At 38.1% G+C, this 24,900-nt stretch overlaps 3 protein-coding genes and 1 pseudogene across 6 annotated transcripts in view; 2 read left to right on the forward strand and 2 right to left on the reverse strand.

Annotated features, from left to right (window-relative positions):
• firrm (FIGNL1 interacting regulator of recombination and mitosis) overlaps positions 1-7,335 on the forward strand; it is a 44,498-nt gene extending 37,163 nt beyond the window's left edge. For all 3 annotated transcript variants that reach the window (XM_052535776.1, XM_052535775.1, XM_052535774.1), the window contains 12 exons: positions 317-503; positions 802-884; positions 1,431-1,482; positions 1,872-1,961; positions 2,149-2,334; positions 3,020-3,136; positions 4,035-4,130; positions 5,881-5,994; positions 6,110-6,214; positions 6,543-6,623; positions 6,715-6,846; positions 6,936-7,335. In XM_052535776.1, coding sequence (XP_052391736.1) covers positions 317-503; positions 802-884; positions 1,431-1,482; positions 1,872-1,961; positions 2,149-2,334; positions 3,020-3,136; positions 4,035-4,130; positions 5,881-5,994; positions 6,110-6,214; positions 6,543-6,623; positions 6,715-6,846; positions 6,936-7,142 — 1,450 coding nt within the window. In that variant the 3' untranslated portion in view covers positions 7,143-7,335. The remainder of the gene's footprint in view (positions 1-316; positions 504-801; positions 885-1,430; positions 1,483-1,871; positions 1,962-2,148; positions 2,335-3,019; positions 3,137-4,034; positions 4,131-5,880; positions 5,995-6,109; positions 6,215-6,542; positions 6,624-6,714; positions 6,847-6,935) is intronic.
• A 486-nt stretch (positions 7,336-7,821) lies between these two features.
• scyl3 (SCY1-like, kinase-like 3) lies at positions 7,822-14,369 on the reverse strand. Of its 2 annotated transcripts, XM_052535791.1 has the most exons (15): positions 14,101-14,341; positions 13,839-13,949; positions 13,347-13,550; positions 13,011-13,196; positions 12,783-12,896; positions 12,573-12,629; positions 11,934-12,036; positions 11,366-11,477; positions 11,149-11,226; positions 10,926-11,065; positions 10,649-10,836; positions 10,348-10,519; positions 9,344-9,514; positions 8,508-9,259; positions 7,822-8,412 (listed from the first exon to the last, which is right to left on the reverse strand). In XM_052535791.1, the coding sequence occupies exons 3-15, from the start codon at positions 13,509-13,511 to the stop codon at positions 8,356-8,358; spliced, it is 2,295 nt and encodes a 764-aa protein (XP_052391751.1). In that variant the 5' UTR covers positions 13,512-13,550; positions 13,839-13,949; positions 14,101-14,341; the 3' UTR covers positions 7,822-8,355. The 2 variants fall into 2 exon arrangements, with proteins under 2 accessions (XP_052391751.1, XP_052391750.1); XM_052535790.1 differs by lacking the exon at positions 13,839-13,949 and having other exon boundaries at positions 7,823-8,412; positions 14,101-14,369.
• A 3,564-nt stretch (positions 14,370-17,933) lies between these two features.
• On the forward strand, positions 17,934-23,784 carry LOC127938232 (mucin-2-like). The gene is made up of 7 exons (XM_052534693.1): positions 17,934-21,321; positions 21,511-21,594; positions 21,782-21,918; positions 22,048-22,201; positions 22,306-22,407; positions 22,728-22,853; positions 23,226-23,784. The coding sequence occupies exons 1-7, from the start codon at positions 17,934-17,936 to the stop codon at positions 23,342-23,344; spliced, it is 4,110 nt and encodes a 1,369-aa protein (XP_052390653.1). The 3' UTR covers positions 23,345-23,784.
• Positions 23,785-23,812: 28 nt separating this feature from the next.
• Positions 23,813-24,900, reverse strand: part of LOC127938233 (nucleoprotein TPR-like) — a 70,096-nt pseudogene continuing 69,008 nt past the window's right edge.

The raw sequence follows: 24,900 nt of genomic DNA on the forward strand, positions 1-24,900 counted from the left end.
CCTACGGAAATCTCAAGAATTTGTTTTTCAGGAATCCTTGATGAATAAAAGAATAACGTTTATTTGAAATTAGTTTTTTCGTATCAATGTAAAAGTTTGCTTTCACTTTTGATCAACTTAATAAATCCTTGGTGAAAAAAAAAGTTGCTTTACATCATCTTTGTCATTTATCCCTCTGTTGTTTACAACTGCATTTCAATCCTGGAAATGTAAAAATTGTGCCTACTTAAATCGAGACTTGTTTTCTCTAGGTGCAGGCTATTTTTTTTTTTTGGCTCAAGTGCATAATACCATCAAAAAGTCTTTCTTTTCACAGATGGTCTGTGTTTGAGGCAGTGTTGCATAGTTTTCGGCGGTGTATGTTGGAGCGTGCCGTGCCAGTGTGGTTGCCGGGAGTAATGCTTCATGGCCAGGCTCAGGGTAGAGTCAGCCTGCACCAGCATGTGTGTGTGCATATGTGTGCTTGTGTGGCTGTTCTGCCCACTCAACACTTCGCACCATTGGTCAGTCATCTTTTTCTATTGAATTCTGTTCAAGTGTTATATAACTAAGCTTGATCTTCCTCTCTTGATGATGTGACAAATAAAATGAACTTAAAACCTTCTGTTTTAAAAGACAAGTCACATTTTAGCTATAAGTCTTGAAATAATTACATTCTTATTCTGTTCTTGTAATTACTTTGATCATGCTGAAATTATTTTCAACTGGCTAAGTGACAAATAGCTGGTCCTTAATACATTTCATCAGAAAAGAAAGGAAAACCATCAAAAAAACTTATTGTCCTCTGTTTTCTTCCTTCAGGAGCGGTCACTTTTAGCCGCCGTATTGCAGGCAGACATGCAGACGGCTGTCTTGGCAACAGATGTCTGGTGCTTCCTGGCACGGTAAGAATAGATACACACCCATTGGACTTCTATGACTACTACTTTCCAGAGCTGCTACAGAGAATGCCAAGCATGAACAATCAGAGATATACCTGTTTTTAATCTTTTTAGAAGTGTCATTGTTGTTTAGGAGTCATTCAATACTTTCTAAAACCCCTTAAATAATATTAAATTCAATTCAAGTTTATTTGTATAGCAATTTTTAAGATACAAATTGCAAAGCAACTTTACTGAAAATTAAGTTTCTACAAAACTTACCTTATAAGTGGTGATCAGTTTATGTGCAAATGACAGGAATTTTCAGAAGAATGTATACAAGACATAGTCAACCAGACGATGAACACTATTAACAGCAGTAATAATGTGATTGCATAGTAAGTAGCAATATTTGTTATTTATCATGGTTATCAATAAATAATATTGATAACCATGCTCTACTAGCACCTGTGTCTATACAAGTTGGAAAACATCTACTGCTCTAAAGAAGGCAAGAAAAAAATGTTTATATACAATATCAGAGTTCAAGTTCTTTCTGTCTCTCTTCAGGTATGGCACAGCTGAGTTATGTTTTCATCATGTTCTCCTTATTGCTCACCTGGTGAGTTAGGAGTGTGCTGGGAATGGGAATTTTTGAGCAATTTAATGAATCCTTGTTGAAAAAAGTAGCAATTTCTTTACAAAAAAAACATTCTAAAGATTTATGTATGTGTGTTCTTTACATTTGACAACTAGAGAAATTTGTCTGTGTTAAACCATACTTCTATTAAACCTTGTACTTGTACTATCTTGATAATTAATTAGTTTTCTAAATCAATTGACCATTTTAAAGATGACTACATACTCTTGGATGACTGTAATAAAATTTTTGGATAGTGTTTATAAATTTTTTTTTCTTTAAGTTCTCTTGGTTTGAACATTGTCTGAGCTAATTCTCTGGTTTTGTTTGTCCACTAATGATTTCCATGGCATGTATTGTTGTTGACCTAGATAAGGTCATGTCCTGGAGAGGGTTATCAGATGTTTCACTTGGCCCTGCTGCTTAGACGTCTGCTATTTCTCATGACACCCAAGCACCAGGTTAGTTTCTTTTTCTATTGTCCAGATTAAGAATATGAACGCAACTTTGCAGAAAAACTTCCTCAGAACATTGATGAGTTTGTAATATACTGTAGTTTATTTCTGTTCCCACTGATGTTCTGTCTTTGTTTTGTAGGTAGCAAAATGGTACATTCATAAATATGATGAAGTGCTTTTTTTGTGACAGGTGGAGTTTGTAAAGCGCTTCCCTCCCGCTCAGGAGGAGAACCTGTGTGTGTGGCGCCACACTCTGCTGAGGTGTCTGTGTACAGAGGCACGAATGCGGGTGGAGGAAGAGGTGCTTGCCGGGGCTTCTGTTGTGCTGCAGGAATTGGAGAATAGCGGCTACAGGATGGGAGATATACCGAGACTTGTGAGAGAAATAATGCAACAAGGGTGCTATTGAATACATAAACTTTATACTTGACAAGATGTTTGCCATCATTTTGTGTTACATGAGAGTTTGATTTTAAAAACATGAAAAATGCTTGCATATTTTTAGTCATCTGTCAGTAGAGGAAACCGACAATCTTAGATCCAGATTCAAGTTCTAAGCCAATAAATGTGTTTTATGCCTTACCCTGAGTCTTACCCTGAACAAATCCTGTTGAGGGTTGTTGTAGATTAAAGTTTTGATTATGGACACAAAACAAAATCCTGCAAGAATTCAGTTTAGTCATTGGGAAACTTGGGGATTTCTATTGTTATTTCAACACTTTATCTCTCTCAACATTTAAGTCGAAGTGAAAGCGATGTGACATACAGCCAAGCATGGTGACACTTGGAATTCGTGCTCTGCATTTAACCCTTACAAAGTGCACACACACACACATACACACACACACACCCGGAGCAGTGGGTAGCCATTTATGCTGCAGCATCCGGGGGGCAGTTGGGGCACCTCAGCCGTGGTGTTGAGGGTGGAGAGAGCGCTGTACATTCAATACCTCCACCTACAATTCCTACAAATCTGACATCCTGCCCTTAAAAACCAGACTGGCGTTTAAGGTAAATATATTTCCCAGAGCAGGTTTTAAATTAGTTTCTCTGTGTTTCAGAACCAGATTCTAGGCTGTGTGCTGATGTTGATGGGAGGGAGCGACCTACAGGCTGAATGTGTGGGGTCTTCTGTGAAGATCATCTCTCAGCTGTGGAGTCGCATGAGTAGCAATCAGGTGATCAGATTACACATATACTGTACATGACTGTTCTAAATTTTGGGGTCAGTAAGATTTTGTTTTTCTTGTAATGAAATTAATATTTTCTATTCAGCAAGGGTGCATTAAATTGACAAAAAAATACATTTCAAATAAAACGCTGTTTCTATTAATCAAATAACCCTGAAAGAAATGTCACAGTTTCCACAAAAACATTCCGCATAGCCTTTCTTGACAATGATAATAAGTATTTTTTAGCAACATATGTCGGCATATTAGAATGATTTCTGAAGGATCGTGTGACACTGAAGACTGGAGTTATGACTGATCAGCTTTGCCAGCTCAGGAATACATTTTAAAATGCACAAAACTTAAAACCGTTATTTTGAGTTAAATATCATTTCACAATATTACGATTTTTACTGTATTTTAATCAAATAAATGCAACCTTGGCAAGCATAAGATTCTTTTTAAAAACTTTTAAAACAAATCTTAGGGTGTGTTTGATTTTGATCAAAACTGGTGTGATTTGTTCTGTTAGCGCCAGTTAGTGCGGTTCATTTGAGTATGTGTGATTGCTGCCTTCCGAACCTCGATGCACGCCTAACAAGTGGACAGTGACTTCTAAACAGATGTGTCTTCGTCTCATTCCAAACAAACTCTGGTGTGGTTTGAATGAAATATGTATGCAACAAGGAATAAATACTTCTAACCGAACCTAAAACAGGATGCAATGACAAGATGCAATGCTATGCTGTGTGATTTCATGACGCAAAACAAGTTTTTTGTTGCATGTTTTTGTGTTCGGTAAGTTCTGTCATGAAATCTATGTCATCCAACCTGATCAGTCAGGATGTGAATGTATCACTATGGCTTTAGGTTCACTGTTTTTTCTTCACTGTTCATGTACTATCAGGTGCAGGTTCATCCACCTCTCCAGTGCACTGTGAAGTTACTCCTGTCAATATCAGCTGTCCTGATCAAAAGTGTAGATCAACATGTCATTGTTCAGGTGATCTTTTAACATTTCCTGTTTTCTTAGGGAATTTATATATACAGTTTTGTTCAAAATAATAGCAGTACAATGTGACTAACCAGAATAATCAAGGTTTTTCGTATATTTTTTTATTGCTACGTGGCAAACAAGTTACCAGTAGGTTCAGTAGATTGTCAGAAAACAAATGAGACCCAGCATTCATGATATGCACGCTCTTAAGGCTGTGCAATTGGCCAATTAGTTGAATTAGTTGAAAGGGGTGTGTTCAAAAAAATAGCAGTGTGGCATTCAATCACTGAGGTCATCAATTTTGTGAAGAAACAGGTGTGAATCAGGTGGCCCCTATTTAAGGATGAAGCCAACACTTGTTGAACATGCATTTGAAAGCTGAGGAAATGGGTCGTTCAAGACATTGTTCAGAAGAACAGCGTACTTTGATTAAAAAGTTGATTAGAGAGGGGAAAACCTATAAAGAGGTGCAAAAAATGATAGGCTGTTCAGCTAAAATGATCTCCAATGCCTTAAAATGGAGAGCAAAACCAGAGAGACGTGGAAGAAAACGGAAGACAACCATCAAAATGGATAGAAGAATAACCAGAATGGCAAAGGCTCAGCCAATGATCACCTCCAGGATGATCAAAGACAGTCTGGAGTTACCTGTAAGTACTGTGACAGTTAGAAGACGTCTGTGTGAAGCTAATCTATTTTCAAGAATCCCCCGCAAAGTCCCTCTGTTAAAAAAAAGGCATGTGCAGAAGAGGTTACAATTTGCCAAAGAACACATCAACTGGCCTAAAGAGAAATGGAGGAACATTTTGTGGACTGATGAGAGTAAAATTGTTCTTTTTGGGTCCAAGGGCCACAGGCAGTTTGTGAGACGACCCCCAAACTCTGAATTCAAGCCACAGTACACAGTGAAGACAGTGAAGCATGGAGGTGCAAGCATCATGATATGGGCATGTTTCTCCTACTATGGTGTTGGGCCTATTTATCGCATACCAGGGATCATGGATCAGTTTGCATATGTTAAAATACTTGAAGAGGTCATGTTGCCCTATGCTGAAGAGGACATGCCCTTGAAATGGTTGTTTCAACAAGACAATGACCCAAAACACACTAGTAAATGGGCAAAGTCTTGGTTCCAAACCAACAAAATTAATGTTATGGAGTGGCCAGCCCAATCTCCAGACCTTAATCCAATTGAGAACTTGTGGGGTGATATCAAAAATGCTGTTTCTGAAGCAAAACCAAGAAATGTGAATTAATTGTGGAATGTTGTTAAAGAATCATGGAGTGGAATAACAGCTGAGAGGTGCCACAAGTTGGTTGACTCCATGCCACACAGATGTCAAGCAGTTTTAAAAAACTGTGGTCGTACAACTAAATATTAGTTTAGTGATTCACAGGATTGCTAAATCCCAGAAAAAAAAAATGTTTGTACAAAATAGTTTTGAGTTTGTACAGTCAAAGGTAGACACTGCTATTTTTTTGAACACACCCCTTTCAACTAATTGCCCAATTGCACAGCCTTAAGAGCGTGCATATCATGAATGCTGGGTCTCATTTGTTTTCTGACAATCTACTGAACCTACTGGTAACTTGTTTGCCACGTAGCAATAAAAAAAATACTAAAAACCTTGATTATTCTGGTTAGTCACATTGTACTGCTATTATTTTGAACAAAACTGTATATATATATATATATTGTCACTTTTTAGATATTTGTTAATTTTGATTCAAGGTTTTTTGTCTTTGCCCAAAAAAGGCTGTTTCCTGTTTGAGCGGGTTGACTATCCAGAAATGCCCAGATGACCTGCTTTTAGCTGCTTTGGAGTTCCTTGCTTCACTGGGAAAAGTATTTATTTCTCCAAATATTCAGGTATACATGGAATATGAGGTAAAAAAAACAAGCAAATTCTGACCAGGAATGATTTCCTCCACTTGGTCATTTCATTGTGTGTGTGCAGTACTTATATGTATGTGTGTGACTGCAGTGCCAAGTTTTGCCAAGAATCAGTGGTCTGTTCAATGGTCTCCTGACTCACCCATCCTGGCTGATACTCCATCATGTCCTCGAGGCCTTTGGCCTCTTTGCAGAGGTCAGAATTTCCCCATTATGTAACCATTTATATAACAGACAATGTCCTCAATTGTTAAATTTGTATATTTGAGCAAGTGAATGTATAATGAAACATTTTTGAAAAATCTACACAAATCTGACTTGGGTATAACTACATAAAGGGTGCATTTACTTGAACTAGTATAGGTACATTTTGTAATTTAAAACTAAGTGATCAGTTATGCTCAAGAACTTGAGTTTTTATTTATTTATTTAAAAAAAAAAATCTCAAATCACATCCCTGTTTAACTCTGTTTTTAATCAACAATTTTGTAATCTAGCTCTCGTCTCTCTTTTGTAACTTTAAGATAACCAACCATGAGGAAGTGATTTCTCAAACATTGACATCAGAGGAGATCAAAACCAAAGTGTTAAACTACCTCAGTAAGGTATGAAATGAGAGATTCACAGACTAACAAAAAGTGTTATTTTGTCTTCTTGGAGTGCTGCTTATATAGATTATTGCATCACTCTCTACAGATTGTCTCACACCAGGAATCTGAGGAAGCAAGACTCGGACGTCTGAAGGAGTGGAGGAGTGTAATAGAGAAACACTGTGAGCGAATGGAGTGTGAGGACAACTCACCTGTACAACCGCCACTTACTGAAGAGGTGAGTGAGTGAAAGGATGACTAGCTTTCTAGTCTGACATACTTCTGGAACAAATCTTTACTAATTCTGTGATTCTTTGCCTGTTCCAGCCATGTCCGAAGAGGGCAAGACAAGAAACTAAAGTAGAAGAGGAGTTTGAGAGATACCTCCAGACAGCAGAAAGTGCCTTGAAAGCCCTGCAGGCAATAGTGGGGCCAGGCCACAACCCATCCCCTCCACAGTGGGTCAGGACCAGACTTGAGGTCTTGCAGACACTGATAACTCAAATCAACACCACTACAGTAGAGGAGCACTGATTCAACCACAACAACACCTCTACCTCTGGCTGCTTTTAACCTACGCTGCCTTTTTGTTCCATGTCACTACATTTGCTGAAGTCACCCAAGATATTTGTATAGAAGTTTTTTTTTGTTTTTATAAGGAAAAGTGTCACTCCAAAGACCAAAAAATTGTTTATTAAATAAACTTCATTAAAATTTGTTTTGTTGACTTTTCTAGTCAGTGGTTTGATATTGAGATATTTACATTGAATACTGAAGTCTAAAACTCTTAATTTTAATGATGCATTCACACTGTCAGAATTGTTGTAATTTAAAGATTCTGACTTTGTAAAAAAAAAAAATTGTTCACATCCTCATAATTACAGCCCTGAATTTTCTAAATCCTCCGAGTGTAATTGTAGGTTATTTCAACACAACTTGAACATAATATATTAATGCCGCCATCCTATTATGACAATTAAGAAATAGCATTTGTAAAAAAAACTGGGGGGTTTCATATTGCTTGAATATGAAAAAGTAGGCTGGGGATTTGGATTTATCCTTCAGTTGCTGTTGAGATGTGGGTGTAAATGTATAAAACAACACACATTAACATTAATTTATCACAATAAGATGTATAAATCGATTTTTTTTTTTATGAGACTTAGATGTAATAAAAAAAAAAGACAAATTTTCACAACTTAAAACCGTACATGTAAAAATTAAATCAAAGCAGATCAAATACCATAAAACCATTTTATTTAATAAGCAGCTGATAATACAAATAAATTAGGTTGGGCTCATCAAATCTAATGAACACAAATTAGAGTCTGTATATTTCTTCTCAAGTTGAGGCTGTGTGTCCTCTAAGGCTCACTGAACCAAAAAAAAAACAAAACAAAAAAAAACGGTATGGCACAAAGAAACCTGACAGAAGTATATGCATTTCCAGGTTAAATACCCCTTCACAGTGCAACATGACTGAAGGACTCCTAAAAGGATCTGGCATGTTTAGGTCCATCATGCTATCTTTCAAAAGCCTTTTTCTGTAGCTGAACAATTTCTATGGCAACAAAAGATTGAATATCATATCGTATAGGGTGGGGGAATCTTACAATACACACTTCTCTCTTAAATCGTAGTTACTACATTTTTGTATTGGTCTTTAGTGATAATGTCATGATGGCATATGTAGCAGTTTTCTTGAAAGTAAATCTCTCATATGGCTTTCTGTAGAAGACCACACTGATCACCAGGCATTCTCATCTTCCCAGTTTAGGTCATCGCCCCATCCTTCTGCCTCAGTCTGTGAAAGCAACACAAAAGTTAATCGCATCAGTTCGTCATCGTACTGTAGTCTAAATAACTGAAATGGATGTCGGTGCGAATAGCTAAACTTACCTCAGTCAAGTCAGCAGCAGCAAACTTGGTAGTAAGTCTCAGTTTATCTATTGATGGGTCTGATGTGTGTCCCGTATTGGGTTCTCTGACTGAGCTCTCCACAGGGAGCAGAAGAGATGAGGAAGACAGCTTTATATCTGGGACCATGTCTGCAAAGAAGTCTAGCTCTGGATCTGGCTCTGGCTTCTTCTTCACTGCAATTGTGAACTCCTGCCCAAGACATTCAGCTTCAGAGCTTTTGATTGTGCTTTTTGGCTTGGGCTCTAATGCTAAACTTGTGTTGCTGGGTTTGAGGGTGTCAGTTGTCTGGTTCCAACCGGTGTCCCATAATGAGATATGGTTATGATCTAGATTGCTTCTGACGCTAGAGTTCAGTTTGAGTGCTTTTGACTGCCTTGGAGGTCCGGCACTAGATTCAGACAGAGATATTGCAGTGCTCTTTGTTGATGCCTTAGGTACAGAGACTGGTAAAGGAGTCAAGTGTGACCTGTCTGAGGTCACTTCTGAGTCCTCAAAATCATCCCAGGGTTCCTCACTTTCATCCTCATTGTCAGCTGATAAAGCGGAGTTGCTCTGACCAGGGATGCCTGCTGACCGAATGTTAATCTGGACTGACTGGGTCTTGTCCTTTTCTGCCTCCTCTGTGTCACTCCAGTTAGGCCAATCTTCATCGGATCTCACCGTGCTGTTAGTTTTCGTGTTGTCTGCAGCTTGTGTGCCCATTCTGCACCCATTCATTTCGCTGCTAAATACTAGAGAGATCACTTGATTCAAAAGGTTTTCATTTCAAACACCAAGTAGGTAGTTAACTCTTTAAAGTATCAGTTGTGGCATACCTGCTCTTTCTGATGTGGTGTGCTGGGCGGTGGTCTTTTCAGTTGCTTTGAAGGAATACATATTGTCTAAAACCATCTTTTTGTCCTCTGAGCTCTTAGTGAACAGATTCAGGACCTTTGGTGGTTGTGAGATGTGGGGATGTGAGGGCCCAACAATATGCACGGGTGATGCTGAAGAGGAAAAGAGGTTTGGGATCAAAGGGAAGTCCTTCAGTTTTCAGTGTCACATGATTCTTCAGAAGTCATTCTAATAAGCTGATTTGATGCTCAAGAAAATGTCTTATCATTATCAAATGCTGAAAACAGTTTTGTTGCTTAATATTTTTGTGAAACTTATTTATTACTTTGGAATTATTGGATTTTTTTTATGAATAGAAAGTTCAAAGAACAGCATTTAATTTAAACAGAAATCTAAATATATTAAAAGTCTTCACATTAGTAGATGATTTTTAAACTGAAATACTTATTTGAGTTTAATCAGTGCAAATGTTTTAAAATGTTTATATTATATACATTAGTATATATTTCTTTTCTTTCCCTAAAAGAGGAACTGAATGCACTACTAGAAAAGAAATATCTATGACATATAAACTGATGCAGCAGCATCCTCCAGTGGCCTCAAAACAATATTAGTACCATCCATATGTTTCATACTTCATATCTTAATTTCATTTTTAAATACATTAGCCATTAAGAAGACCTTTACTGATAAATCTGGCTGAAGGATATTTGATATTTACTTTATCTTATTCCAACCAGTCTTGAGAGATTGTAAAGAAAAAAAAATAATTAAATGTATTGTAAAACATAACATTTACATTCAATATAGGTAAATATAATAACTATAATAACTTCAGCAGCATAAATGTTTAGAATGGGACAAATACGTATCAGATGAATCAAAACAGAAATGAATTGGGCTGATCAACTTGTTTAGTAAAATAAGCAGAGAATTAGACTAGACTCCTTCTCATTATAAAAGTGCCTCAACAGATGTGTCTTACTCTCTGGGGTGACCTCTGTGGACTTGGTGAAGTTTGGCGTAGTCCGTTTAAAGACTTTAGTCCTCTCCCCACCAACAACCACTTGGGCACCCAGCAACGGGACAAGCACAGCCAAACTCTGTAGTGTCATTGCAACGAGTGAGTCATTCGTATCTCTCATTCCCAGCAAAACCTGAGAGATAAAGTGTGGGAAAAAACTGAAACAATCCCAGTATCAACTTAAAAACATCCTGAACTACTCATTTTTCGAAAGAATTCAGTTTCATTAAGCTACTGATAAACACATACATTTCCACAGTACCTGAGGAAGAATCTGATTTTTCAGTTCTTCGTGAGGAAAGAACTCAGCATAGATGTGAATGTGGGAGAGAAGCACAATCCTGACGTGCTCCTCATTCACCTTATAGAGCTTAAGGAGCTGAGGAACCACGTATCTCCGATACAAAGACAAAGACAGAAGACACTCCTCACCGGTGCTCACACTCGAGTCTGTACATCAGAAAACAGACGTCAACTTCATAACTAAGACTAATGCAACTAAACAAGTGTACAAAAAGCATCTCCTAAAGGTTTCCTGCCTTGCTTAGGCCGTAAGAGGTGAGGAAGAAAGCTTTTGACAGCCATGGGCTCAGCAAACACCAAAGAATTGAGCAATTTAGGAGCCAGACGTGTAGCTATTAACTCCTCTGGGAGGTTCTGAACCCGGTCCAAGAGAAACCTGCAGAAACGCACTTAGTTATCCAAGCACAACACTTCACCCTTCTAGAGTAATACAATCATGCCTTTGAAAGGGAAGCTTACTTGAAGAATTCATTCTTCTCCTCCTCATTTTTCAGGGTCAAACTCTTCATAAAATTCATGATATCTAAGAAGTCATTTCTATAAGAATTAAATATGGCAATGTTTAGGTATTTAAATAATTTAATTATCATATAATAATCTTACGTCAATACAGGCGAAATTAACATTTAAATGGATTCAAAAGACCCCGATTGATCAGAATTGAATCAGAGCGAACCTGAAGAACTTGTGAGTCAGCAAACTGCTGAGAGATGGGCGAGACATGGGGTCAGGGGTCAAGAGGCTGGCCTGCAGCATGTTCTTTAGACTCTCCAACAAATCATCTGAGACTGAGACAGAAAGTACATTTGGGCGGAGGAGCACATGGAGGTTACAAAAATGGGGAACAGACATGGAAAGATAAATAAAAACATGCATGAAAGAGGGAATGGAAAAACACCACAATTTAGTGAGTGAGACTAAATAAGAAAAAAAAAGATAGCACAAAAACAACAGAGCATGTTTTTAGTGAGGCCCTGCTCCAAAAAACACAAAACATAAAAGCCAAAAGGTTGCGTCACCATTACAGTGCTCCTGTCGATCATTTTGTTTATTGAACATTAAGTCATCATAACCTGCCCTGAATTAAAAACTTGTACCCCGCATGTAAAATAGTTTTGTCAGTCCATTAACAATTATGTCACAATGTCTATACAGTAAAGGCTTAGAAACTGCCACAGCAGGATGAACCTTAGACATGCTCAGCCTGCTTTACATGCGTCTGTTGAATTAAGAGTGTTACTAACCATGTCCGGTCAGAAGTGGAAGAAGTGCCTCCACGATTACCCCGAATGAAAAGGCGTCTCGGGAGTGGGCATGATTGTCGGGAAGAGTTCTGAATCCTTCAAGCTACAAATAGATTATTAAAGAAACATTATTATAATGCTGAGTCATAACAATCAGGACTGTTGTCAGTTTTTAATTTGTCCCAGGCCTTGTAAATTCTGGGAACAAATCGGAATAGGATTACATATTCTACCATTCAAATATTTGGGGTTGGAAGGATTTTTAAAAATTATTTTGAAAGAAGTCTCTTATGTTCACCAGGGCTGCATTTATTTTAAACGCAGTTAAAAAAACGTAATATTGTAAAATATTATTCAATTTAAAAACAGCTGTTTTCTATTTTAATATTTTAGAAAATGGAATTTATTCCTAAAACGACAAAGTTGAATTTTTATTCTAATATGTTGATTTGGTGTATGAGTATTATTATTATTGTATTATTTGTTTTTCTCTGATACTTCGATAAGTAGAAAATTTTAAAGAATAGCATTTACTTGAAATAGAAATCTTTTAACATCATAACTATATTACTGTCAATACATCCTTGCAGAGTCAAAGTTTTTATTTCTTTATAATATAAATACAAATATGGTCCCTACCTTCTCCTCAGGAGGAATGGCACTGTTTTCCCTAACATTCTGGATACTTCTGAGAAACTGGAGAGGAAGTCACACATACAAAGTGTTACAGTACTGCCTATATTTGTTATTAAAGGTATTTAACCAATTGTAACCAGAGCCATGCCATTAAATTTCATTAAATTTCCTTTTATCTTTTGAAACAAGAACTTAAGTAGTTACGGATGTCACCTCTGGTGTTGCCTCTGAAAACTTGCAGACAGTTTCCATCCCCCCGAGTTTCCAGTGGCCATCTTCACTGACAAACACTGAGGATATGCACACATTGTTGTGACTTGATTTACCCTAAGAGATGAGAGAAAGATAAAATATTTAGTTAAAGTGTCTAAAAAAAATAAAAAACGTAATAAATATTTTAATATATATTTATTCATAATATAATAATAAAATGCATCTTACCCTGTCATGCAGAAAGACTAGTGCCTGCAACAGGTCATAGAGGCCTGCACAGATCTCCTCTGGAGTGAGATTGTCTAGCAGCCGTTTTAATGGTTGAACTGGTTCTGTCACTAAATGTATGCCTCCATCCTGCACTGAGCATGACAGGAAGTGAAGAAGACATGGATGCCTTAATGTCTTCAGATGCTGTAAAGGAAGATGTATAATTTGTATTAAGTGACTACTATTATTCTAAGATGTGGAAAATATTAATTTAAAAAAATGTGTAAGGTGTCCAAACTTTTGACAGATAATGTATGTCATTGGTGAGGTTACATAGCAGCTGTTTACATTTACCTTGGCAGCTTTACTGACTTTATCCTCATTGTCTTGCTTATGCACAAAGACCGAGGCAGGCTTGCCATCCCGGAGGAGGGCAGAGTACATGGTAAGACCAGACGGCAGTGTCAGCAACGGCTCTTCCAGCACACAGTTTGGCAGCGCACTGCTCTCAGCACCCATCCTTACACTGAGGTGGTATCGTCTGCCTATCACGCTGTCCTTAAAAAAAAATTAAAGAATACCTGTACTACAAAAAAAGTGCACATAAATATATCCTTGATATGTATGCTGATAATAACAGATTTGTTTATAACAAACAGATTTTGGCTTCACAAGCTTTTAATTGATATACTGGAGTAGTGTGACGACAGACTGTCAAAATCAAGGCAATACAATAACCTTTTACATTTGGGTAACTGAGTATTCGTGGACATGCAATGATAAACAGCATGCGAGATGTCAAAAGGCAGGATAATGTTATTTACAATATGTATTCAACGCTCTAACCTGGTTTTTGAGAACAATCTGAAAATAATATTCAGACTAAGTGGTCGCAGTGTTGACTGGCAGGTTACAATGACATTCATCTTTTTCAGTCAACGTGTCATTTTAGGGATTCTGGGCAGAGCATATTTATACAGTATCAAGAAACACACTGGACAAGCTTTTAACGTCATAGACTGATTTGGTTCGCTTGTTAACTGTTACTCGGTATTCAGGAGAAGAGTTTATTAAGTGTTCTGATCTATTCCTTGCAGGACAGCTGTACCTGTATGCCTGTGTCACCTCGCAGGAAGCGAATTGCCTAAGAAAACCTAAGTTTTCCTATCCAGCAGACACCATTATTGCAACAACAAAAAAATAGCAGCGTCTGCTTTCCGTTAACTTCGACCAAGTCTCTGAGCTGCGAAAAAACACTTCAAATTCATGGGCTCTACAACAAATCAGTCGATTTGACAGACTGCATCGACTACGGAACGACGCACAACTTCCTGTTCGCAAACGATAAACACCGGTTCTTCCTGTTATGGATTTGGACGAAACCATCTTGTTGTAAAGGGGTAACGCTTAAAAAGGGAATATATCTTTCAAGCCTGTGATTTAGCTCAGCATTTTACTCAATTGGATTCATTTCTAAACAAGTTTTTGTACCAGGCGCCTGCATATGAAGGTGTTTAAAGTCCACTGTATAGGTTTAGCTGACTCGTATCCACCGGTACATTGTCAGTGGTTTTCCCGTCGGTGGTGTGGTGGTTGGTTGACCAAACTGTACAAGAGCTATTTCTTGGTGGTTTTTATTGAACTACTTATAAACGTATTAATAAGTGGTAGTAGTAGAAGTAATAGTACTATATTATTATTATTTATAATAATAATAATAATAATAATAATCAATCAATCACCTTTATTTATATAGTGCTTTAAACAAAATACATTGCGTCAAAGCACTGAACAACATTCATTTGGAAAACAGTGTCTCCTGAAAAATAAATAAATTATTATTAATTATAATTATTTATAATAAAATAATAATAATAATAAATAATAATAAATATAAAGATAAGTTAAGAAAAAAATTCTAATAAAATAAAAGTATCCGTGCAATATAAATAACACTATATATATATACACACACACAGGAAAATATTTAAATGTAAAAAGAAATAATGTTTATTAATAACTGCAAACGGTAACACTTTAAAATAACGTTCCATTTGTTAATTTATGCATTTAGCAGATGCTTTTATCCAAAGCGACTTATAGTGCATTCAGTATAACAGTTTTTACCTAACATGTGTTCCCTGGTTGGGAATCGAACCCACAACCTTGTGCTGCAAACGCAATGCGCTACCACTTGAGCCACAGGAACATAAATTAATTAATTTTTATTTATTAATTAATGTTTATTTAATTAATACATTAATGTTTTAACTAACATGAACAAACAATGAACACTACATTTATTACAGTATTTATTAATCTTTGTTAATGATTGTAAATGAAAATACAGTTTATTGTTAGTTCATGTTAATTCACACTGCATCAACTAATGTTAACAAGTACAACTTTTGATTTTAATAATGCATTAGTAAATGCAGAAGTTAACATTAACTAAAAATAATAAATGCTGTAGAAATATTGTTCATGCTTAGTTTATGTAATTGATGTTAACTAATAAACCTTATTGTAAAGTATTACCCTTCAAACTAATAATTAATAACTAGTCTCTAAGAGTCGTCAAAAGTTTTGTTATTTATTCTTCCATTTTTATAATTTTCTGGTTAATTTCTGTTTTGATATTTATTGCCAGACAGATCCGGTCCAGCAAAGGGTAAAAAGTACACTGCAATCTTTCTCACCTGTTCATAATGTCATATTTTTATGTCCAACCTTTTTCCCCCATCTGGAACATTTTAATGGGAATAGTCTGTGATGTCACCCAGCGAACTTTTAAAAGTCTGTTTGTCCATGTGGATCACCGCACCCTTGAAAAATGAGACGATTACTAATTCATCACTGACTGTACAATTGGACAGACAGGGGAAAACCAACGCACCCTGTCTCTATATAAACGTGAAGATCAATGCATGTGAAGAAACAGGCTCTCTTAGGTGATTCCAACATTGAGCAGCCGAGATGGCTACATATTTGTCCTTAGTGCTGCTATTTGCATATGCCTCCACAAGCTCTTCAGATCAAAGTAAGTCAGGGTATCTATCAACTCTGCCAGTCAAATGTTTGGAATAAAGTTTATTTTGTTTTTGTATTGTATAACATCATTACATCTATCTATCTATATGATGCGGGGAGCCTTTTCGTAGAGGCAATCTTTGTCATTGCGATAGTGATAGTGCTGCACTGATTATGAGAGCATGTGCTTGACTGTAAACTATAAGGAGTACGTGTGTGTAGAAGCTAATCAAACTGCAGCATATCTGAGTCAAATAATACTTAAATAGATTGGTTGTAAATAGATTTGCAACAACTGATACTAATTGTATATTATTTGCAAAAGGACTGATAACAAAAATATATAAACTGTATACATATTACTATACAGAAATATAAAAATTAGGGGTTGGGAAGATTTAAAGTTTTCAAAGTCACTAATGCTCACCATGGCTGCATTTATTTGCATGTATTTGATGTATCTGATCAAAAATACAGTAAATGCTTTAACATTATGAAATACTATTCTAATTTAAAATCGCTGTTTTCTTTTTTAATAAATATAACATTTTAAAAATTGTATTTATTTCTGTGATGGCAAAGCTGAATTTTCAACAGCCATTACTTTAGTCTTCAGTGTTGATTTGTTGATTCAACCCTGAATCAACATACAGAACTAACAAATATTGCTACAAGTGTGATTGCATCATATAATAATTGCTGTTTATAATATTCATCATCTGGTTGACTATGTCTTGTATAATTTTTTCTGAAAAATCCTGTCATATGCACACAAACTGACAGTCATCACTTATAAGCTACAACTAAATATTGTAGAAACGTAATTTTCTGTAAAGTTGCTTTGTAATGATTTGTATCGTAAAAAGCGCTATACAAATAAACTTGAATTGAAACTTGAATTGAATTCAGTGTGACATTATGCTTCAGAAATCATTCTAATATGCTAATATTTATTGTATATATATCATAATATTTCATGCTGAAGAAACATTTCTTACTATTATTATGTTTTTGCTGCTTAGTTGTCCTTTTTTTCTTTCTTTTTTTTTTCAAAAATTTCCAATGACTAAAGTTCAAAAGAACGGTGTTTATAATTGTAATCTCTTAAATCTTTACTCTCACTTTTAATCAATTTAATTAATCTTTGGAGAATAAAAGTATTAGTTTCTTTAAAAAATGTATCTTACTGACCCCATACATTTCAATGGTAATATATATTTATTAATTCAAATAATTAACAACAGAAATTTGGAATTACAGATGCATCCATCCATTTGTTTAACACTGTAAAGCTGTGCTATATAAATAAAGGTGACTTGACTTGCATGCTTCTAATTTTTCCCTGATTTTACTCTTATATCTCTGTGATTGTCACAGATACTACCTTAAAACCAAGAAACACTGCCACCACAGCTCAAAGGACCGATAACTTATGCCTAAACATAAAGAATAAAAAGTCTACAGGTATAAGTACTGTAGCTTTGTCACAAATAATTAACTAATACAAGTGTATTGATCTTTTGCTTCATGCAACTGTTGATTTTGTAGTAACAGTATTCTTAAAGTTTAGTTGTGAGGTCTTTTTTTGGTAGAAAACTCCAATGAGGAGATGAACAATGATGAAGGGATTGGAGATGAGTGTTTCTCTTTGTCACTAATAAAATAGTTTACATTGACATTTGGTTATGACAATTGAAAAAGCAGATGACTATACAGCAGACACATTTTTTTATACTGTTTATACTCAAAATTCCACAAAAAGCAACATTTGTTCACAAAAAAATATATTGCTGATTGCAAAATTAAACATTTAACTTGTATTTGATCAAAGTGATGTCCCAGCAAAGACGATTTTTAATGTGCATGTCGACCATAATTGTAATAGTTTTGTCCTCTCCAGATGCAAGCACCATGCTCCCTGCTGATGAGAATCCAAAAGAAGGTCCATCAAGCGTAGCACCAACAGAAGGTCTGACTAGCACAGCACTAACAGAAGGTCCTGCAAGCTCAGTGGCAAAAGAAGGTCCTACTACCACAGCACCAACAGAAGGTCCTGCAAGTACAGTGATAACACAAGGTCCTTCAGGGATAGTGTCAACAGAAGTTCGTACTAGCACAGCACCAACAGAAGTTCCTGCAAGCACAGCACCAACAGAAGGTCCTGCAAGCACAAAAGGGCCTGCAAGCACAGTGCCAACAGAAGGTCCTACTAGCAAAGGGCCAACCAAAGGTACTTCAGAGACAATGCCAACAGAAGGTCCTACTAGCATAGCACCAACAGAAGGTCTTGCAAGCACAGCGTTAACAGGAGGTCCTACTAGCACAGTGCCAACAGAAGGTCCTACTAGCACAGCACCAACAGAAGGTCTTTCAGGGAAAGTGCCAACAGAAGGTCATACTAGCACAGCATCAACAGAAGGTCCTGCAAGCACAGCGCCAACAGAAGATCCTGCAAGCACAGAAGGTCCTACAAGCACAGTGCCAACAGAAGGTTCTACTAGCATAGCACCAACAGAAGGTCCTGTAAGCACAGTGCTAACAGAAGGTCCTGCAAGCACAGTGCCAACAGAAGATCCTGCAAGCACAGAAGGTCCTGCAAGCACATTGCCAACAGAAGGTCCTTCTAGCATAGAACCAACGGAAGGTCCTGCAAGCACAGTGCTAACAGGAGGTCCTACTAGCACAGCACCAACAGAAGGTCCTGCAAGCACAGTGCTAACAGAAGGTCCTTCTAGCATAGCACCAACAGAAGGTCCTGCAAGCACAGTGCTAACAGAAGGTCCTACTAGCACAGAAGGTCCTACTAGCATAGCACCAACAGAAGATCCTGCAAGCACAGTGCCAACAGAAGGTCCTTCTAGCATAGCACCAACAGAAGGTCCTGCAAGCACAGTGCTAACAGAAGGTCCTACTAGCACAGAAGGTCCTACTAGCATAGCACCAACAGAAGATCCTGCAAGCACAGTGCCAACAGAAGGTCCTTCTAGCATAGCACCAACAGAAGGTCCTGCAAGCACAGTGCTAACAGAAGGTCCTACTAGCACAGAAGGTCCTACTAGCATAGCACCAACAGAAGGTCCTGCAAGCACAGTGCCAACAGAAGGTCCTACTAGCACAGCACCAACAGAAGGTCCTGAAAGCACAGTGCCAACAGAAGGTCCTAATAGCACAGGGCCAACCAAAGGTCCTTCAGAGACAGTGCCAAATGAAGGTCCTACTAGGACAGCACCAACAGAAGATCCTGCAAGCACAGTGCCAACAGAAGGTCCTTCAAGCACAATGCCAACAGAAGGTCCTACTAGCACAGCACTAACAGAAGGTCCTACAAGCACAGTGCCAACAGAAGGTTCTACTAGCATAGCACCAACAGAAGGTCCTGTAAGCACAGTGCTAACAGAAGGTCCTGCAAGCACAGTGCCAACAGAAGATCCTGCAAGCACAGAAGGTCCTGCAAGCACATTGCCAACAGAAGGTCCTTCTAGCATAGAACCAACGGAAGGTCCTGCAAGCACAGTGCTAACAGGAGGTCCTACTAGCACAGCACCAACAGAAGGTCCTGCAAGCACAGTGCTAACAGAAGGTCCTTCTAGCATAGCACCAACAGAAGGTCCTGCAAGCACAGTGCTAACAGAAGGTCCTACTAGCACAGAAGGTCCTACTAGCATAGCACCAACAGAAGATCCTGCAAGCACAGTGCCAACAGAAGGTCCTTCTAGCATAGCACCAACAGAAGGTCCTGCAAGCACAGTGCTAACAGAAGGTCCTACTAGCACAGAAGGTCCTACTAGCATAGCACCAACAGAAGATCCTGCAAGCACAGTGCCAACAGAAGGTCCTTCTAGCATAGCACCAACAGAAGGTCCTGCAAGCACAGTGCTAACAGAAGGTCCTACTAGCACAGAAGGTCCTACTAGCATAGCACCAACAGAAGGTCCTGCAAGCACAGTGCCAACAGAAGGTCCTACTAGCACAGCACCAACAGAAGGTCCTGAAAGCACAGTGCCAACAGAAGGTCCTACTAGCACAGGGCCAACCAAAGGTCCTTCAGAGACAGTGCCAAATGAAGGTCCTACTAGGACAGCACCAACAGAAGATCCTGCAAGCACAGTGCCAACAGAAGGTCCTTCAAGCACAATGCCAACAGAAGGTCCTACTAGCACAGCACTAACAGAAGGTCCTACTAGCACAGTACCAACAGAAGGTTCTGCAAGCACAGTGCCAACAGAAGGCCCTACTAGCACAGCGCCAACCGAAGGAACTTCAGGGACAGTGCCAACAGAAGGTCCTACTAGCACAGCACCAACAGAAGGTCCTGCAAGCACATTGCTAAGAGAAGGTCATACTAGCACAGCACCAACAGAAGGTCCTGAAAGCACAGTGCCAACAGAAGGTCCTACTAGCACAGGGACAACCAAAGGTCCTTCAGAGACAGTGCCAAATGAAGGTCCTACTAGCACAGCACCAACAGAAGATCCTGCAAGCACAGTGCCGACAGAAGGTCCTACTAGCACAGCACCAACAGAAGGTCCTACTAGCTCAGTACCAACAAAAGGTTCTGCAAGCACAGTGCTGACAGAAGGTCTTACTAACACAGCACCAACAGAAGGTCCTGCAAGCACAGTGCCAACAGAAGGCCCTACTAGCACAGCGCCAACCGAAGGAACTTCAGGGACAGTGCCAACAGAAGGTCTGACTAGCACAGCACCAACAGAAGGTCCTGCAAGCACAGTGCCAACAGAAGGTCCTACTAGCACAGCACCATCAGAAGGTCCTGCAAGCACATTGGTAAGAGAAGGTCATACTAGCACAGCACCAAAAGAAGGTCCTAGAAGCACAGTGCCAACCGAAGGTCCTACTAGCACAGCGCCAACCGAATGTCGTTCAGTGACAGTACAAAATGAAGGTCCTAGCACAGCATCAAAAGAAGATCCTACTAGCACAGTGCCAACGGAAGGCCCTACAAGCACAGCACCAACCAAAGGTCCTACTAGCACAGTACCAGCAGAATATTCTGTCACTGAAACGACTACCAAGGCACAGAATGAAAACCCAAAGGAACTCTCATCTGTCAAGGTCCTTAGATCTACCCCTGCTCCAAATAAGACACCATCCTCTCCTGTTCCAGTGAAACCAACAAAAAATCCTACTCGACCTAGTATGGAGAAGAATGACAAATCTGAACAAAAGGACACTCACAATGATCCTAGTGGCATTGCTACAATCAGACCAGCAGAAAAACCTCTTAATGCTACCTCAGACAAGAATGGCAAAACAGATAGTATTAAAGATTATCAAGCTGGTAAGATTTTTCATGTTTGATATTCATTGTGGCAAATTTTTGTTGCACCAAGAGCCTTCTAGCTTCCCATTTGAAAACTGTGTTGACACATTCTTGCTAGAATGAATATTTCAATTATGATTTTTTTTTAAGAAAGTTTTGGATAACTGTATTACTTTGTTTCTTAATTTTTTTAATTTCCTTTTACAGATGATTATGACACTAACCTCTGCAGTGGTCGTCCAATCAGTGGTTTGACAACTCTCAGAAATGGTACCATTGTGGTGTTCAGAGGTCAGGACCAGGTGGTACAACACACTAGCTTTATAGTTACACTATTTGTTTTTGGTTCAAAAAGCATTTATCTTTTCCATTTTACAAAGATTACAATTTTAAAGAAATAAAAGTTCCAAAGTGTAGGGAACTGTGAAACCAAATGTTAAGTGTGAAAGAAATGCCACTTTTGGTTTCTTCTCTATAGGACATTATTTTTGGACACTGGACAAACATAGAAATCCTGATCCACCTCAGTTAATTACAAGTGTGTGGGGAATTCCATCTCCCATCGACACGGTTTACACCAGCTGCAACTGCCAGGGCAAAACCTACTTCTTCAAGGTTGATAATCATTAGGATAAAACACTTAAATTCACTACAGGCTGAGAATCACAGAAAATTAGAACAGAAGTGGTGTCAAATTAAATGCTCAGTGACAGCTGAGATGTTCCGTTTGCACCTATTTCATAGGGAAAGAACTACTGGAGGTTTGAGAATGCTGTGATGGATCCTGGCTTTCCCAAACCCATCAGCACAGACTTTGGACAGATTGGTCATATCACAGCTGCTTTACCTATACCTAAGTACAGAAGCAGAAAAGAGTCTGTAATCTTCTTCAAAAGAGGTAAGAATCAAAAGAAAAAGGTACATGTACATTCTGTAAGCACACTTTGGTTTCTTGTTTTTATTAGGTGTATCAAGTGTTGATTTTCTAATTGATTTCTGCAGGTGGGATGGCGCAAAAGTACACATATCAGATTACTCCAAATTGTGGGACAAAGACAAGAATTCCTATGCTGACAGTGAGGACGAGAGCCAGACGACAAGCTGGTAAAGAATTACAAATTTGATTAGAAATTAATACCATTTCAAACAACACAGAATTTAATTTTTATCATGTTTAAATGACAAAATTATAAAAATTAGACGTGAAGGGAGAAGGGAAAGTTGTGTGTAGACAAGTATATGTGCAAACGTGTAAAAGTGAAAATACCATGTAAAGTACTTCCTGGATCAGATGTTTCACCAAGACTTCAAACAGGAAATTTTGTTCCATGTGAGGCCTAACAGACCAGATAAATGACCTTAACTTTTAACTGAAACACAGCTCTGAGCATTTTGATTCATTTTAGGATATTTTCTTTTCCCAGCTGCAGCTCTGGGTCAAGTGATCAATATCTCAAAGACCTGGAGGGGATTTCCGACCATGGTGACCTCAGCCGTGTCTGTACCCTCAAGGGTGAAAGAGGGATACAAGTATTATGTATTCACTCAAAGTGAGTGTTATGTCATTCATTAAAGCTGGTACTGGATTCTGTCCCAGCACTGAACTTCTCAACCAGGGTGGAGATTTATGTCAGAACGCAGCTTAATTTGTCATGAAGGACAACTGAAAGCCTGACTAATATATCTCTCAACCAGTATTTTAGTATTACTTATATACTTTTATAGTACTACTGATTAATATTTTTATTAGCTTTTATCTTATATATATATTGTGTGTGTGTGTGTGGGGGGGGGTTAAGTTGCCAAGGCAATTTTTCTAATTTAAGTTTTTCATCTAATATTTATATTTACTACAATTTTTTTTTTTATAGTTTGTTTTAATCAACTAAAACGCTCTCAATTTCTGTTCCTGTCTTTCACAGACAATTATTACAGCATCAAAATGGAAGGAGAAAGACCAGTGATCCTCAAACCTGCTACAGGTCTAAAGGAAAACTCTGCAACCAGCTTCTTTAAATGCCCAGAAACCCAGAAAAACTGAGTCCTTTGTCTCTTTCCCTCATACCATATGTGTTTATATTTATATTAAATTTATATTTCTAGTGATGCACTTGTCTTAGGTGCAGTGCAAAACAACCTTAGTAATGCTGCATCTTTGGAGATGGAATTAGGGACAAACAATGACTTCCTTTGAAACATTTTATTGTACAGATGTAAAATCATTAAAATATCATTGATGGATTGCTCAGAGCATTAAATGAACAAGCAAAAATTATAATACATTGACTGAAGTCTTAAAGTAGAACCAAAGTATGGTTGTGTTCTTCTGGAGCCATTCATTCAGAATGTGTTGCTTCAGAACTGCTTAACCTTGCAAAACTTCCCCTCACACATGTGATGTCACCTGTAGCAAGAAAGATGTCGAATCCATTTGATTATGTTAAATCTTACTGTGTTAATACAGGTGGGTTAAAAACTAAATGTCTGAAAAAAATATTTTTACCTCTCTTTACAAAGCCCCTTGAACCAAGACCACCAGTTCACTGTCTCCCAGATCCTGTTCGAGCTGCTTGTGTCTGAAAGAGATATAATGCAGAGTTTGTGAATCGATATGAGATATTGGAGGTGTGTGTCATTTTAATATGCGTGACTGTGTTTGAACCTGCAGAACTAGATGCAGGTTCCTGGCTTGTGGAGGGCAGACTGGCCTAAACCTGAAGGATTGGCTGGTTCCTCCGCCTCAGTCTATGACACAGCCTCAAGTGAAGCCTCAGCACTGCAGAAATATTTATCAGACACAGTTATTTTAAGAAACACACATTATACACTTCCATTACGGAGTTTTACTTATGTCACAACAATGGAAGTAAATTGTGATGCCAGTGTCTCATGTGGGTAGATTTAAGGGCTCATGTTTACCTGTCTCCTGCATCCATGAACATGTCGTGTCTATCCTCCACTCCACTAGGGCCTGCAGAAGCACTAAGGCCAGGTGTGGAGGTGCTCACCATGGGCACAGACTGAGAAGCAAGCTCAACTGCTTCAGTTGCCATAGTCTCTGATAAAACTGTCACTGAATGTATTAGGATAAAGATAATTTAACTGACTGGAAAATGGTAGAGTGAAAAGAATTAGGTATATAATGGGATACTAAAACTATTTCGATGTAGCTTGTCATCCCTCTGTGTTTGCCATTTTGAAGGAGCAACTGAATTCTCAGTAAATTAAAATGCACAAAAAGTGGCCATTGCATAATCCTGCACTTTTCCAAGATAATTTGAAAATTATTTTTACTATTAGGATGCATGGATTTGTACATACCAGGAGAGGCCATCTGTAGTGGGGTGGTGGGCACACTGCGTCCTCCTGATTCCTCCTCATGAGCTCCCAGGAAAACAGTACTCTCATCCATGCCTAACACACAGAAGACAGCATTAAAAGAATAACCAACCAACATATAACAAAAAAAGAGCAGTTAAAGAACAGTCATTAGTCTGAAAGAATATAATGTAATGTGTGCCTGCCACCTTGTGAGGGCAGCTGGCCAAGGTCTGAATGAGAGGAGCTGGTCTGCCGGAGGTCATCTAAAGGACTTCA

This window comes from Carassius gibelio, chromosome A20, assembly GCF_023724105.1.
Source record: "Carassius gibelio isolate Cgi1373 ecotype wild population from Czech Republic chromosome A20, carGib1.2-hapl.c, whole genome shotgun sequence".
In the NCBI taxonomy this organism is placed as follows: Eukaryota; Metazoa; Chordata; class Actinopteri; order Cypriniformes; family Cyprinidae; genus Carassius; species Carassius gibelio.

What these genes read in the sequence shown, in the direction of transcription:
- scyl3 (XM_052535791.1), bottom strand. Translation starts at nt 13,511, where the DNA reads ATGGGTGCTGAGAGCAGTGCGCTGCCAAACTGTGTGCTGGAAGAGCCG. An exon ending in CACAGAGGTCACCCCAGAGA is followed by an intron (nt 9,515 to 10,347) that starts GTAAGACACATC and finishes TTTCCTCTTCAG; the next exon opens with CATCACCCGTGCATATTGTT. An exon ending in CACCACATCAGAAAGAGCAG is followed by an intron (nt 9,260 to 9,343) that starts GTATGCCACAAC and finishes TGATCTCTCTAG; the next exon opens with TATTTAGCAGCGAAATGAAT.
- LOC127938232 (XM_052534693.1), top strand. Translation starts at nt 17,934, where the DNA reads ATGCTCCCTGCTGATGAGAATCCAAAAGAAGGTCCATCAAGCGTAGCA. An exon ending in TATTAAAGATTATCAAGCTG is followed by an intron (nt 21,322 to 21,510) that starts GTAAGATTTTTC and finishes TTCCTTTTACAG; the next exon opens with ATGATTATGACACTAACCTC. An exon ending in GAGAGCCAGACGACAAGCTG is followed by an intron (nt 22,408 to 22,727) that starts GTAAAGAATTAC and finishes TTCTTTTCCCAG; the next exon opens with CTGCAGCTCTGGGTCAAGTG.